We start from the raw sequence: 12,281 nt of genomic DNA, 5'->3' as shown, positions 1-12,281 counted from the left end.
ATAATTCATTTATTAGTTTCTCCATCAGTTTTCCCACACATGAGGACAACGAGATAGGTCTCTGGAATTCCTCTTCAGTAAATTTTTTTTCCATTTCCTTCTCCCAGTTCCTTAACTCCCCTTTTCTGCCTTCCTCCCTTTTTCCAATTTCCACGTTAACCCAGTCCCTTCCCAGCTCACTAATTTCCTTTCTTATTTCTTCTTTCCTATCTTTGTGTTTTCATAAGTTCCAGTCAACTACCGTATTTTTGTTTCGCAATAACCTCATTCTATTCCAAATATACGTCATTCCCATATTCTTATTAATACCTTTCACGAACTCTAAGAAACCTTCTTTCTTCTTTCTTCTTATAATCCTTCTCGCATCATACTTGCTCCCATTCTTCGAACTTTTTCTTAGTTCTTTCCTTAATGAAATCTTTCAGTGCCTTTTTTCTTTTTTCGATTGCTTCTTAACACTCCTGGTCCCACCATTCATTTGCCCTTGCTTTCTTTTTTCCCCTCTCAAGCTGAGTATTCCCTCCCTCCTTCACTTTACCGGCCCTTCCCTTTTTGGTATTCTCATCTCTATCTTTATTCCTTCTCCCTGAAGCTATATTTATTTCTTCTACCATCAATTCACAGAGTTGTTTATATCTATCCTCCCATTTTGCTTTCCTGTATTCTTCCAATCCCAGTTTACCACTCTTTCCCTGCATCCCTTCTTTATAGATTTTCCAGTCAGTTTTTACATTACTTATTCTATTTGTCTTTTTCCTATAAGCTTTCTTACCAAAGTTAATGTCAAATACCACTGGATGATGATCACTTCCCCATGTATCCTCTAGCTGCTCATACTTTATACCACCCTTTACATCTTTGCTGACAAACAATAAGTCCAGGTTAGAACCTCCTCTCCTATGATCTCCAGTCCAGGTCTTAGTTTCTTCATTTACTATGTATAAATCTTTTTCCTCCATTGCCGTATTCAATATTTCCCCCATCTGGTTAGTCTTCTTACAATTCCATATCACATTATGCGCATTAAAATCGCCTCCTATAACCCACGTATCATTGACTTTCTTCCCAACAGTGAGATTATCCCAAAACTCTTTTCTTGTCCTTTGATCCGGCTTCCTGTATACTCCCACTATCGTTATATTTTTCTTTTCTCCTATTAGTTTAATCATTTTAGTTTCCACTGCCCCCTGACCTCCCCTACTATCATGCCTTTCTTTAACCATTTCCCACTTAATTCCTCTCTTAACCAATAACACTACTCCACCACCACCGTGCCTCGTGATTCTATCTTTTCTTAGTGTTTCATATCCTCTAAATCTTATCTTTTCGCCTTCTTTTAAATGTGATTTAGTAATTATCCCCACATCCACTTCCTTGTCCTTAAGTTGAAAATTCAGTTCACCCATTTTACCTTTAATACCTTGACAATTCCATACCAGTACTCTAGTCCCCATTTTGTTCGTCCCCATTTAATTCGTCCTCTCTTCTCAGGTTCCCTTTTCTTCCTGATTTTTTCCTCTATCTCATAATGTTCTTCTTTAGTCGCACCTTCTTCATACTTCTCCTTTCCTCCCTTTTCTTCTAGAGTAGTCCCTTTTCTTGTTGATTCATTCTCTCTGCCTTTTCTTTCGATTACTTGTTCGTTTCTCTTTCCTTCCCTTTTGTTCTTCAGTAAGTTAACCATTTCCAACCATTTATGTTCCCATCTACTCTCCATCCCCTCCATTCTCGCCTCAACTTTCTTATAACAGCTTATTTCAATTCTCTTTTCCATTTCTATAATCTTGTGTTGTAGACTTTCCATGAAGCGTGTTACAATTTTATCCACCATATCATCATATTCGTAACGGATCGTTTCCTTCATTACCTCAAAAAATTCCCTTACACATTCTCTTATCTCAGTTCTTACAAGCTTTATCCTCTCTTCCTTGTCTTCATTAAATATCTTCCTCACCTCTTCTATAATCTCTCTTCTCATGTTATCCTTTCTACCTTCTGCTCCTTTGTCCTTCTCTTCTAGTTTATCAGTAGTACCCGAAACTACATTACTCCAGCTTCTCATTCCGTCTTCCATATTGATTCTGATATTACTCGCCTGTCTTCCTTCCTTCTTTTATACCTAATTCACTTCTTCTTATATTCTTTTCCTCCTCTTTTTGGAAAACTTTTCTCTTAGCTTCAAAGTTTGACATTCTCTCCTCAGCTATAACCTTATTTACCTCCATAAGCCTTAAGTACATCATGCATTGTCTATCGTTGGCCTTATGGTTACCTTTACAGTTTACGCATTTCTCTTTTTCGCTACATTTACCATAAAATTTCTCCCCACATGCCACACAAACTCTATTCCTTCTACAGTTATCTTTCCAATGCCCAAAACCATAGCATTGAAAGCACTGCATAACTGGTTCTATGAATGGACGAACACTGATCTTACTTTTTCCATCAAATATATTTATTTCTTTTGGGATCTCCCGTCCCTTAAAAGATACAACAAAGAACCTTGTTAATCCCCATTCAACTCTTTTCTCATTTTCCAAGAATATTCTCCTTCTAAGTCTTTCTATTCCTATAATAAGCTGCTTATTATCAATAGCCTCAAGTAATTCCTCTTCGCTCCCAATCCAGTCTGTAATAACACCCTTACTTTTCACATTCCTATTCATTATAATATATTCCGTCTACCATTCTGCTCATTCAACCTTAGGCATCTATTCGTTTCCTCAACACCATCAAATATAATATCCGACGCTATAAAGCTGTTTTCCAGTATCTCCTTATATTCTACTTTATCCTTCATCACTTGAATTAAAATCAGCAAAGAGTTAGTTCTTTTACTACCCGTTACATATTCCCTTTTCAATCTGCAAGTCACTATGTACTCTTTTCCATTAAAGCCACCCTCAAAAAACTTTATTCCTCCAAAGGCTATTGCTTTCTCTTGATCCGTCATTTCTTCAAGCCTTTTAAAGCTCTCACCCACTCTAAGAACCTTCGAAAAAATTCTATTCTCCTTTCTTTTCCGTACTATAACTCCTATCTCCTTTCCTTTGTCATTTATTTCACAAATCTCAGTAGTTTCCATTTTCTCACACATCGTTGATTCTCGTTCCACATTTCCTTTTACGCTTTTCTCAGTATCGATCAACGCTTTTCCAGCAGCTACTTCTTCTAACTCTACATCATTACATCTCTTTTTTCTCATTTTCTTCCCTATAATTACCTGACTACCTTTATTACCTTTCTCTACTCTTTCACTTTCATTCCCTTTATCTCTTCTCAATCTCAATCCCTATCTCAATCTCTTTAAACCTCTGCCTTTTTCTTTCATTGTTTCCCCTTTCTCGACCATAAATTTCTCAAATAATTCTTCTGAAAAACTTCCCCTCCTACTTAAACTTTCATATCCCTTTGTTACATTCAAATTCCCCTCTCCCTCTGCACCTGTATTACCTGGCATCTCCTTACTTAACCTCACTCCCGAATCTCCTTCTCTCGTCCCGTCAGGGATGTTTGAAGACCCCTATATTACTCCTTTCCCTACCCAACCCGCTCACTCTAAAGCACTTAATTATTACCACTATTTTTAATACTACACTACTATTTTAAACAAAAGATTACTAATAATCTTAACCACGTCCTATCAAGCCGGCGGTTAAACCGGAAGAGCGTCTCATGTTTATATCACGTATCATATAACGAATTGTAAGGGTCTTGGTTGCCCTTTCGGCGTATCCGTTTCTTTCCGTTAACGTTTGAATACGCGCTCCTTGAATCTTTATTGTTTTAGGTGTAAAATAAGTCGCGGATAGCAGCCCTGCTATCACGTACTAGGCAACTTATTTCACGGTGCAGGTGACGGAACGTGATTAATGACTAATGATGAGAACAATTAATAAATGTTTATTATAACGTACAGATCCTTTGTTCCTTACACTTGTTTCGCCAAGTCATACATGAGAAGTCTATCTTAACTCGTACACACACGCACGTGCCCGATCCGTGCTTCACGGTCGCACTAATAAAACACAAATAATACTGTCCTCACTATCGTTATTCTACTAACGTTTCAACCAGACTAAATCTGAACAGATACGCGAACTACTTCCGTACCCACAGCGTTAATTCGCTTTAACTAAATGGGTTTATCCCTTGACCTTAACCGGCCCACAAAACCCGGAGCTCTTAGCTCTTTTCGCTACGCGAGACTCTCTCCGATCTTCTCCTGATCTCTCGCTGGTCTCTTTCTCGACTGCCTCTGGACTCTCCGGCCTTCGTCTCTAACTACCTATTTGAACTATCGGCGCAAAGGAGAGGGAACCTCAGCTCTCGCTACGACAAAAGGCTTTGATCTAACAACGTTAGATGGCGCTACTTATTCTAATTTCTTACAGTATCATGTATGTGGTTATGTATGCTAAATGAATTAATATTTAGTTTTGTATTGATAATTATTATTCTGTTTGTAAGACAATGATTGTGATTTATTAATAATAATAATAAATGTAAATATACTTTATACGAATTGACTTTCTATTTATCAGTTAATAATTGGCATCAATTTATCATCTGTATTGTGATATGTAATTCTTTTATTCGTTTTTTATTCTGCAAAATTTAACAAATATTCTTATAGAAAATTGTAATTTGTTCGTTTTTTGTTATTTTAGAATGTTTAATTTTATAAAAATCAATTTAAATTTGATTTGGATCAGCTGTTAGAGAGAGCACAAACCTAGCTTAACCTAATGTCAATTTGCAACGACGTCAACCGCATGGTGATGTGCGTTAGGTTAGTCGCGCGTGAACCGCATGGCATATTTTAAACCGGATGATTTTGTAAGATATTTATTTTGGTAAATTATATGATATGATTAATCACGCGTATTAAACCAAATTAAAAGACGTCAATTGTCACCTATAATAACATGGATGCTGAGAATACGACGAAAATAGAACTTAGACAATCGAAGAAACGAAAAGGTGAAAAGCAAAAAGCCAATGGTAAGTTTTAATAATTTGACAATAAATTTATTCATTTATTAGATTTAGTATTACTTTTCGCTTGTTTGTGTGTGTGCAACAATACCTGTAATGTTTTGTTGCTGTATTATTAATTTTGGAATACCATATTATTATAAATATTTAAGATATCACATTTTTAATTACATATAATAAAAATAGAAACCTAATATTTTATAAAAATAAATAAATTTATATTAATACATATTTATCAATAAATATTCAATTAGTGTTATTAAATATAAAAAATATCAATAAATTAGATATAGTAAAATTAACAAAACAAAAATATATGTTAAAAGATGAAATTATTTTTTAATATTTATAAGCAGGTTAAATTTTTCATAAATGCATATTTATTTAATGAAATATTTACAAACTATCTATAATAATTGATTCATAAAGATCTCATTTAAGTTCACAAAAGCAATATAACAATTAAATATTAATCATTTTTTCTAAAGATAAAGTTTTGTATGAAAGAAATTTGACTTGAACTTTTGAACTTATCTTTTGAACTTATCTTATGATAAATTCTTTGTTTAGTTATATTTTAATTTTAAATGTATCCTGATTTTAGATATAATAAACTTTTTTTCATATAGATGCTGATACCAACAACCATTATAAAAAGAATAAGATCTTCCAGGAAAGTATTATACAAGAGAAACAAACAGGAAAGAAGAAAACAAAATTTATTGCACAGAGAATTGAAGATTCAGGAATTGGAGATTCAATGGAAAAAGTCAGGTAAGAAGTTATTACCTGACAATATTATATATGTAAAGAAATATTTTTCAAAATTATATTCTGGTCAAATATATCTTAGTAGCAATTATATTAAGTTTTAAAGTATTATTATATTTTCAGTAGATTCAGAAAAATTACTAAATTTAAAATTAATTCTAAAATTCTAAATAATTAAGAAAATAATTAATATTAATAAATAAAAAGATATGAAAAGATATAGCTGACAAAGATTTATGAAATATATTTGACCAAACAATTTATTTTAACAGTGATACAACTATTAGTAAAGATATCTTGAAAGAAGATATTGATGAGAATACAAAAACTTCGAAAAAACCATCTAAGAGACAATTAAAGAGAGAAAAGGCTCTACAAAGAGAAGCTCAAAAAAGACACGCCAGTAGAATAAGTGCCATGCAGAGGGCATTGAGTTATGTATCTAAGGTAGCTCTTATTTTTTTATATCAATAATTCTTGATACTTAAATAACTGATTCTAGAATATTATAAATACATAATATACATAATGTAAGTACAATGTAATTGTTTTTTTATAGTGGAAACATTCCAGGAGTGAATGGAAATTCGAAAAGATTAGACAAATTTGGCTGATAGATAATTTACTGGATGAAAACTCTATTTCTGATACAATTTTCCCTGTTGTTTTGGAATACTTTGAAGGTTGTAAAGGAATGGCACGGGAAATATTATTAAGAAAGGGAATGGATATTATAAGAAAGGCAGAAGAGGACGAGGACGAAGAGAGCAGGAATGGAATTATGGAATCAGTCGCTTATAAAAGAGCAAGGCAGCTTCTACAAGCTTTACCGACCGATAGATAGTTTTAAATTTCAAAAATTTTTTATTGACCGTAAAGCGTTGAAAAATAGCACTTAAAATTCTTTGTGCGTCAATTCTGAAAGTGATGGTATATGACAAAATTTCTTTATCTCAAAATGCAATGTGAGAAAAAAAATGATAGTGTTTGAACTGGAGTGTAAAGTTAAACTTAATTATGTTAAAAGCAGGAAACTTCCAACATTTTTAAAAATTTGTATAATATTGAGAGAAGAAATAGACAATGGCTGCATTTGCTTTGGGCGCTTATGCGCTGTAAGCGCATTCTATCTTCTTCCCGCATGTAATGAGCGATAGAGATAGAATGACGCTTACAGCGCGTAAGCGCTCAAAGCGAACGCAGCCAATATACTCTGTATACCTAAATATATTGAATATTATTCGATATAACAGTTGTTGTATTATGTGCGATGTTATGTATATATGCATATGAACGCGGTTTTTTCACATTACTGTGATAAATAAATGAATACAGAATAAATTGTTTGTACAGATATATTGCCTTTCCTTGGAAAGAAATAACAATTTTGCCACTTTACAAATGTTTGGGAATTTCCAGCTTGAATTAATATCTGACACATCTCGAAACATTTGATGTTAAATTAATAGTATAATTTTATTCAATAATTTAAATTTATGAAATAAAGATGTTTACATTTAAAATACAAACCATGCCATCATTTTAACCAAAATTTATTAAATCTAGTGATGTAAGCGCGCGCGCGCGCACGTGTATTGATTGTCAAACAAATCAGTCTGCATGATATGTTGAAATACAATTACTTTGTAATCAAGAAATTTGCTATAAATATATTTGAAATATTTTTTTAAATGCCACACACACACACGTGTGTGTACATATATACATGCATGTATTATATATATATATATATAAATATATATATATATATGTATATATATATATATATATATATATATTATATATATATATATTATATATATATATTATATATATATATATGTGTGTGTGTGTGTGTGTATATTTATTTTTATTATAGAAATTTTTCAATACAAGTAAAATAAATTGCTTCTTTAACACACTACAATCGTTACAAACAATTTATGTAACAACTTTTAGCTATATTATTCTGCATACTTGTTAACAAACTGTCTAAGTTTGTCGGTATCTTGAAGACCGACAATTCTCTCTAAAACTTTTCCATCTTTCATAGCAATGAGTACAGGTACAGATCCAACCTGAAAAATAATATAATTAAATATATAAAATTTTTTTCTACTTTGCATTATATTTTAAGGCTCTTAGATATTAGGCTCTTAGTTGTTGAGATTATTTTGATTTATGATGTCAGAAGCAAGGAAATGTATACCCAAAATTCCTGCAAAGTATATCGTAATAAAAAAATGTACTCAAAAAGACACTACGATCGCTTAAACATGTCTCTAAAATACACCTTACACTTTCCTTATGTTCTAACAATAACAATAAATAAATTGTAAATTTAATGTAACAAAATCACGAGAAAAAATAGGTTAAAAAGAAATGTTGCATGTCATGTTAATTTTACGGTTATTTATTGCTTGTTAGAGGGAAGTATTTAGAATATTTTAGAAATGTACAATTGATTGCAAGTATCATCATTTGAATATTTTTTTTTATCTCAACATACTTTGCAAGAATGTTGAACATGTAATTTTTCATTCATAATATCATTAATCAAGATGTCTACAGCAAATGCTTAGGAGCTATAATGACAGATTTCTTAAATATTAGGAAATGTTATGAAAAGAAAAACAAAATTTTTTACTTTGGAAAAGTTGTGATTCTCTCTCTAAACTCGACTTGTTTTGGTGTCAGCTTGTATAGAAATAAATCAACAATTATACTGTCTCTGTTTATATGTATACAAAAACTCACATGGTAATCAAGAGCAAGGTCTGTGTTTTCATCAATATCAACTTTGGCTAATAGTATCTTTCCTCGCTTTTCAGCAATAATAGTTTCTATTCTTGGAGTTAACATGCGACAAGGATTACACCATCTGGAACAATAATGTTCAAATTATGATTTAATTAAAAAAATAAACATTAAAAGATCTTATAAAACATTTGTTTGCTTTAATTAATTCAATTATAAGTTAATTTTAATTAGTTTATTATTAATTTACTATTAGTTATAAATTAATATCTAAATTATATTCCAATATTTGTTTTGTAATATAGATATTTTAAATATATTGTATATATTTAATACTTATAAGTAAATTTCTATAAAAAAAGTGCTATACATATATATATTTATGAAAATTCTTTATATACAAAAATTACTCCATTAACAAAGTATAATCGATACAAATAATTTACATAACTTTTACATAAACCTGTTTCTTAAATTTCTTAAGCTTATATACCTATACAGTATTATATTGCATGTTTATGATACATATATATACATACATATTTATTTACTTAAAAAATTATCAGTTTTCACAAAATTTATAATTTAATAGTAATATATAATTATCTCAGGAATAATATTACGATTACATACTTACGTTGCAAAAAAGTCTATAATAACTGGTACTTTGGAGTTCTTCACACGCTCATCAAAATCTTTGAGATCTTGAACTTTAAAAGTAGCAGTTACCATCTGTTCCTGTGCAGGTGCAGTAGCATATGCTCTGCTACCTAGGATATTGCAAATACTTCGAATACTGCACACTCCTATACGCTGCATCTTTATTAATTTTCAGCTGTTAACAAATATATAATAAAAGTATTATACAATTTTTTTATGTTTTAGTTTCTCCACCGTGTTGTAATCTTCCCCGAAGATACTTGCGGTTATTTGACACAGTATTGTCGAATATTATATATAAGGTTAACCCGTAACAGATACGATGCCTTTTTAGTCAAGCTATAGGTATAGTGGGGTCCGGCGGACCTCAATAAATTTTTGCCATTTTTAACATGATAATAAAAGGTAGAAAGAAAAACATTTTATAGTTCAAAAATAATACTTTACAAATATTATATTACAACTAGACATATATGATAACAGTTTGAGATAAGATCTCAGTTTTTCAGTAATCTAAAAGAAAACGTTAACTGATTATAAAATGAACACAATGTGGATAGTGTTGAAATAAAATACACTGAAAGACAAATCGGAAAAAGAAAAAATGTATATTTTAATCTAAGTTCACAAATTATAGATTATATACAAATATAAACAAATATTGTTAAATTAAATATAATATTAAAATCTTAGAGGGTTTTTAGATGCAATTTTTACAGATAGTGCTTGCATATTTGGTGCATACTGGTTTATTGCATCTAACATATGTATCTAACTCTTTGGACTTCATATCTTTACTTCTAGGATTACTTCTTATTACATCTTACTCTGGGTGGCAAAATAATTTTAGATCTTTCAATTTCTAAAATAGATGAAATTATTAAACACAATGGTTTATGAATATATTGAGTTGTAAGACGTCTCTTAAGTTCAAGTTCTACTAACTGAAAGGCAAAAGCTTTTACTCTTTTGTGTGAAGAATGAGTCATATTGAGCTGAAGATTAAGAAAATTATTTTCATAAAATTAACGTTAATGGTACAATGGGGTCACTGTGACCCCAGATGAAAAACAAATGCATATAATTCACAGCTACTTACAAATAACTCGATTATCTTTTCTTCTGTCACACTGAAAACTGTTACTCAAAAGATATTGAAGATATTAGCGCCATACAGTGGATAGTTTAGGAATTATCACGAAAATAAAATTAGTTGGAGTCCTTGGGGTCCTATTGTACCTGTTATGGATTAAACTCATAGTTCTTAGATTTTATTAACTTCTTTCATATTATTCTTTTATTTCATGGCCATTTATAGATAATTACGTTTGTGTAACTGATATTTCTGAACTTAAAGCGGATATATTAAATTATGGTACAAAGCACACACAGAGAAATTCATAATAAAAGTTTTATTAAACAATCCCAGACAACATAATGTCTAAAATCGGGACATAAAACGTCTTAAAGATCATCTTTAAAATGTCATTCAAACGATTTACGTATAAAGATTATTTTTAAGACGCCTTATGTCCCGATTTTAGACATTATGTTATCTTGGATAAAAATTCAGAATAAATAAATATATTTATAGGTTGCATTCCACACAGCTTTCAACACTCCTTTTGAAGGAAAGTTTTCCAAAAACATATATGTAGTGTGAGAGCTATAGATTTTTAGTAAAATCTTCCTCAAAAAAAGGACTTAAAAAAGGACGTAATTAAATTTAACTCTCTTCAAATTTAATTGCGCATTTTGTTACCTGACGTACTTATATCGTTAATTTGCAGAATTATTTTCACAATTTTCACTATTGTTTTTCTTAAAAAATAAATTATTTTTCCTTGTATATTAAAAAAAATCCTTATTTTCTTATAACAATTTCTGCGATTCACTTGAGGTTATTTCTTTGAAGAACTTTGGTCTATGTTCTATAGTCTGTTCTTTTTAGCTGTATGCTAAGCTGGTGAAATAAGTTAAAGTGAGACAAGTTATATGTTTTCTCACTTTAACTTATTGCACCAGTTCTGGGGGTCGATTGTGTATCTCAAAACAAAATGAAATTGACAAAAGTGAGTAAATTTACTAGAATACTTGTAACTTTATTGGTCAATGCCTAGTAAATTTGCTCACTTTTGTAATTTTCACTCCGTTTCGAGATACACAATCAACCTCCTGGTAGCGATCATGAATCTTTTCCCCTAGTGTGAACTCGTGAAAAATGAAAATTTTGTAATGAACTCATAAAAGATGAAAGATTTAAAGTGAATTTGTAAGTAAAATAAGTATTACAATAGGTGCTTTCCAGCTACGTTACATTGTGTTACACAAAACCAGTTTATTGATTACATATTATCTAAAATATCTTGTAACATAATATGCAACCAATAAACTGGTTTTGTGTAACACAGTGTACGTAGCTGGAAAGCACCCAATATACTCAAGACAACACCAATTTGTAATGGACATTTTTAGAATTTTTTCAGCATGTTTTTAAAACTTAGTGATGTCTTTAGAACGTCCCTTGGAAGTCTTCTTGTTTGGGGTTACTTTAGAATAAATTATTAAAAGATAAAATATTATATTCATATTAAAATTATAAATCTGCAGAAAATATATATTTCACATAAAGGCTGCGTTCCGAATTGCGTTGACAGTGCTGACAGTACTGTTTTCGCGTTCCGAAGTATGCTGTAAGAAAACAAAACTTACTACCTTTTTCATGAAAATAGGTTCTAGGAAATTGCTGACTTCCAGCTAATTCCGCACATTATTTCGAGGTAGTGCAGGTTCAGTAATGCATATGGCATCTGTTTCTCAAGTGATAAGTATGAAAAATGGCCTTAGGCCCGATTACACCAACGTTATTTTGGTTTTAAGTGACACTTAAATATATATATATATATATATATATTTTTTTTTTTATTTATATAGAAAGAAAGATAAAGATAGATATATGTTTAAGTTTTGCTTAAAGCCAAAATAATGTTGGTACAACCAGGCCTTAGTAAAATGTACAGTAATTGACGCAACTAAAAATAAATAATACGAAATATTGTTATCTCAATAAGATTACGAACAAGCATTATCAGGGT

At 30.8% G+C, this 12,281-nt stretch overlaps 2 protein-coding genes across 8 annotated transcripts in view; one reads left to right on the top strand and one right to left on the bottom strand.

Annotated features, from left to right (window-relative positions):
• The first annotated feature begins 4,361 nt into the window (after positions 1–4,361).
• LOC116852702 (uncharacterized protein C7orf50 homolog) lies at positions 4,362–8,027 on the top strand. Of its 2 annotated transcripts, XM_032833312.1 has the most exons (5): positions 4,362–4,505; positions 4,671–5,004; positions 5,628–5,772; positions 6,042–6,216; positions 6,329–8,027. In XM_032833312.1, the coding sequence occupies exons 2-5, from the start codon at positions 4,929–4,931 to the stop codon at positions 6,611–6,613; spliced, it is 681 nt and encodes a 226-aa protein (XP_032689203.1). In that variant the 5' UTR covers positions 4,362–4,505; positions 4,671–4,928; the 3' UTR covers positions 6,614–8,027. The 2 variants fall into 2 exon arrangements, with proteins under 2 accessions (XP_032689203.1, XP_032689204.1); XM_032833313.1 differs by lacking the exon at positions 4,362–4,505 and having other exon boundaries at positions 4,654–5,004.
• Positions 7,619–12,281, bottom strand: part of LOC116852703 (thioredoxin, mitochondrial-like) — an 8,277-nt gene continuing 3,614 nt past the window's right edge. The window contains exons 1-5 of one of the 6 annotated variants that reach the window (XM_032833318.1): positions 10,949–11,167; positions 10,286–10,425; positions 9,164–9,361; positions 8,527–8,650; positions 7,619–7,847 (exon numbers count right to left, since the gene is read on the bottom strand). In XM_032833318.1, the coding sequence (XP_032689209.1) occupies positions 7,734–7,847; positions 8,527–8,650; positions 9,164–9,345 (420 nt within the window). In that variant the 5' untranslated portion in view covers positions 9,346–9,361; positions 10,286–10,425; positions 10,949–11,167 and the 3' untranslated portion in view covers positions 7,619–7,733. Of the gene's footprint in view, positions 7,848–8,526; positions 8,651–9,163; positions 9,362–10,285; positions 10,426–10,948; positions 11,168–12,281 lie in introns of those variants that run through there. The other 5 variants (XM_032833317.1, XM_032833319.1, XM_032833316.1 and 2 more) reach the window with 5 other exon arrangements.

The sequence above is a fragment of the Odontomachus brunneus genome, unplaced genomic scaffold, assembly GCF_010583005.1.
Source record: "Odontomachus brunneus isolate Ranch 3 - 2012 unplaced genomic scaffold, Obru_v1 Obru_scaffold_250, whole genome shotgun sequence".
Classification (NCBI taxonomy): domain Eukaryota; kingdom Metazoa; phylum Arthropoda; class Insecta; order Hymenoptera; family Formicidae; genus Odontomachus; species Odontomachus brunneus.
The sequence above is the reverse complement of the archived record's forward strand: the minus strand, read 5'-3'. Positions and strand labels throughout refer to the sequence as shown.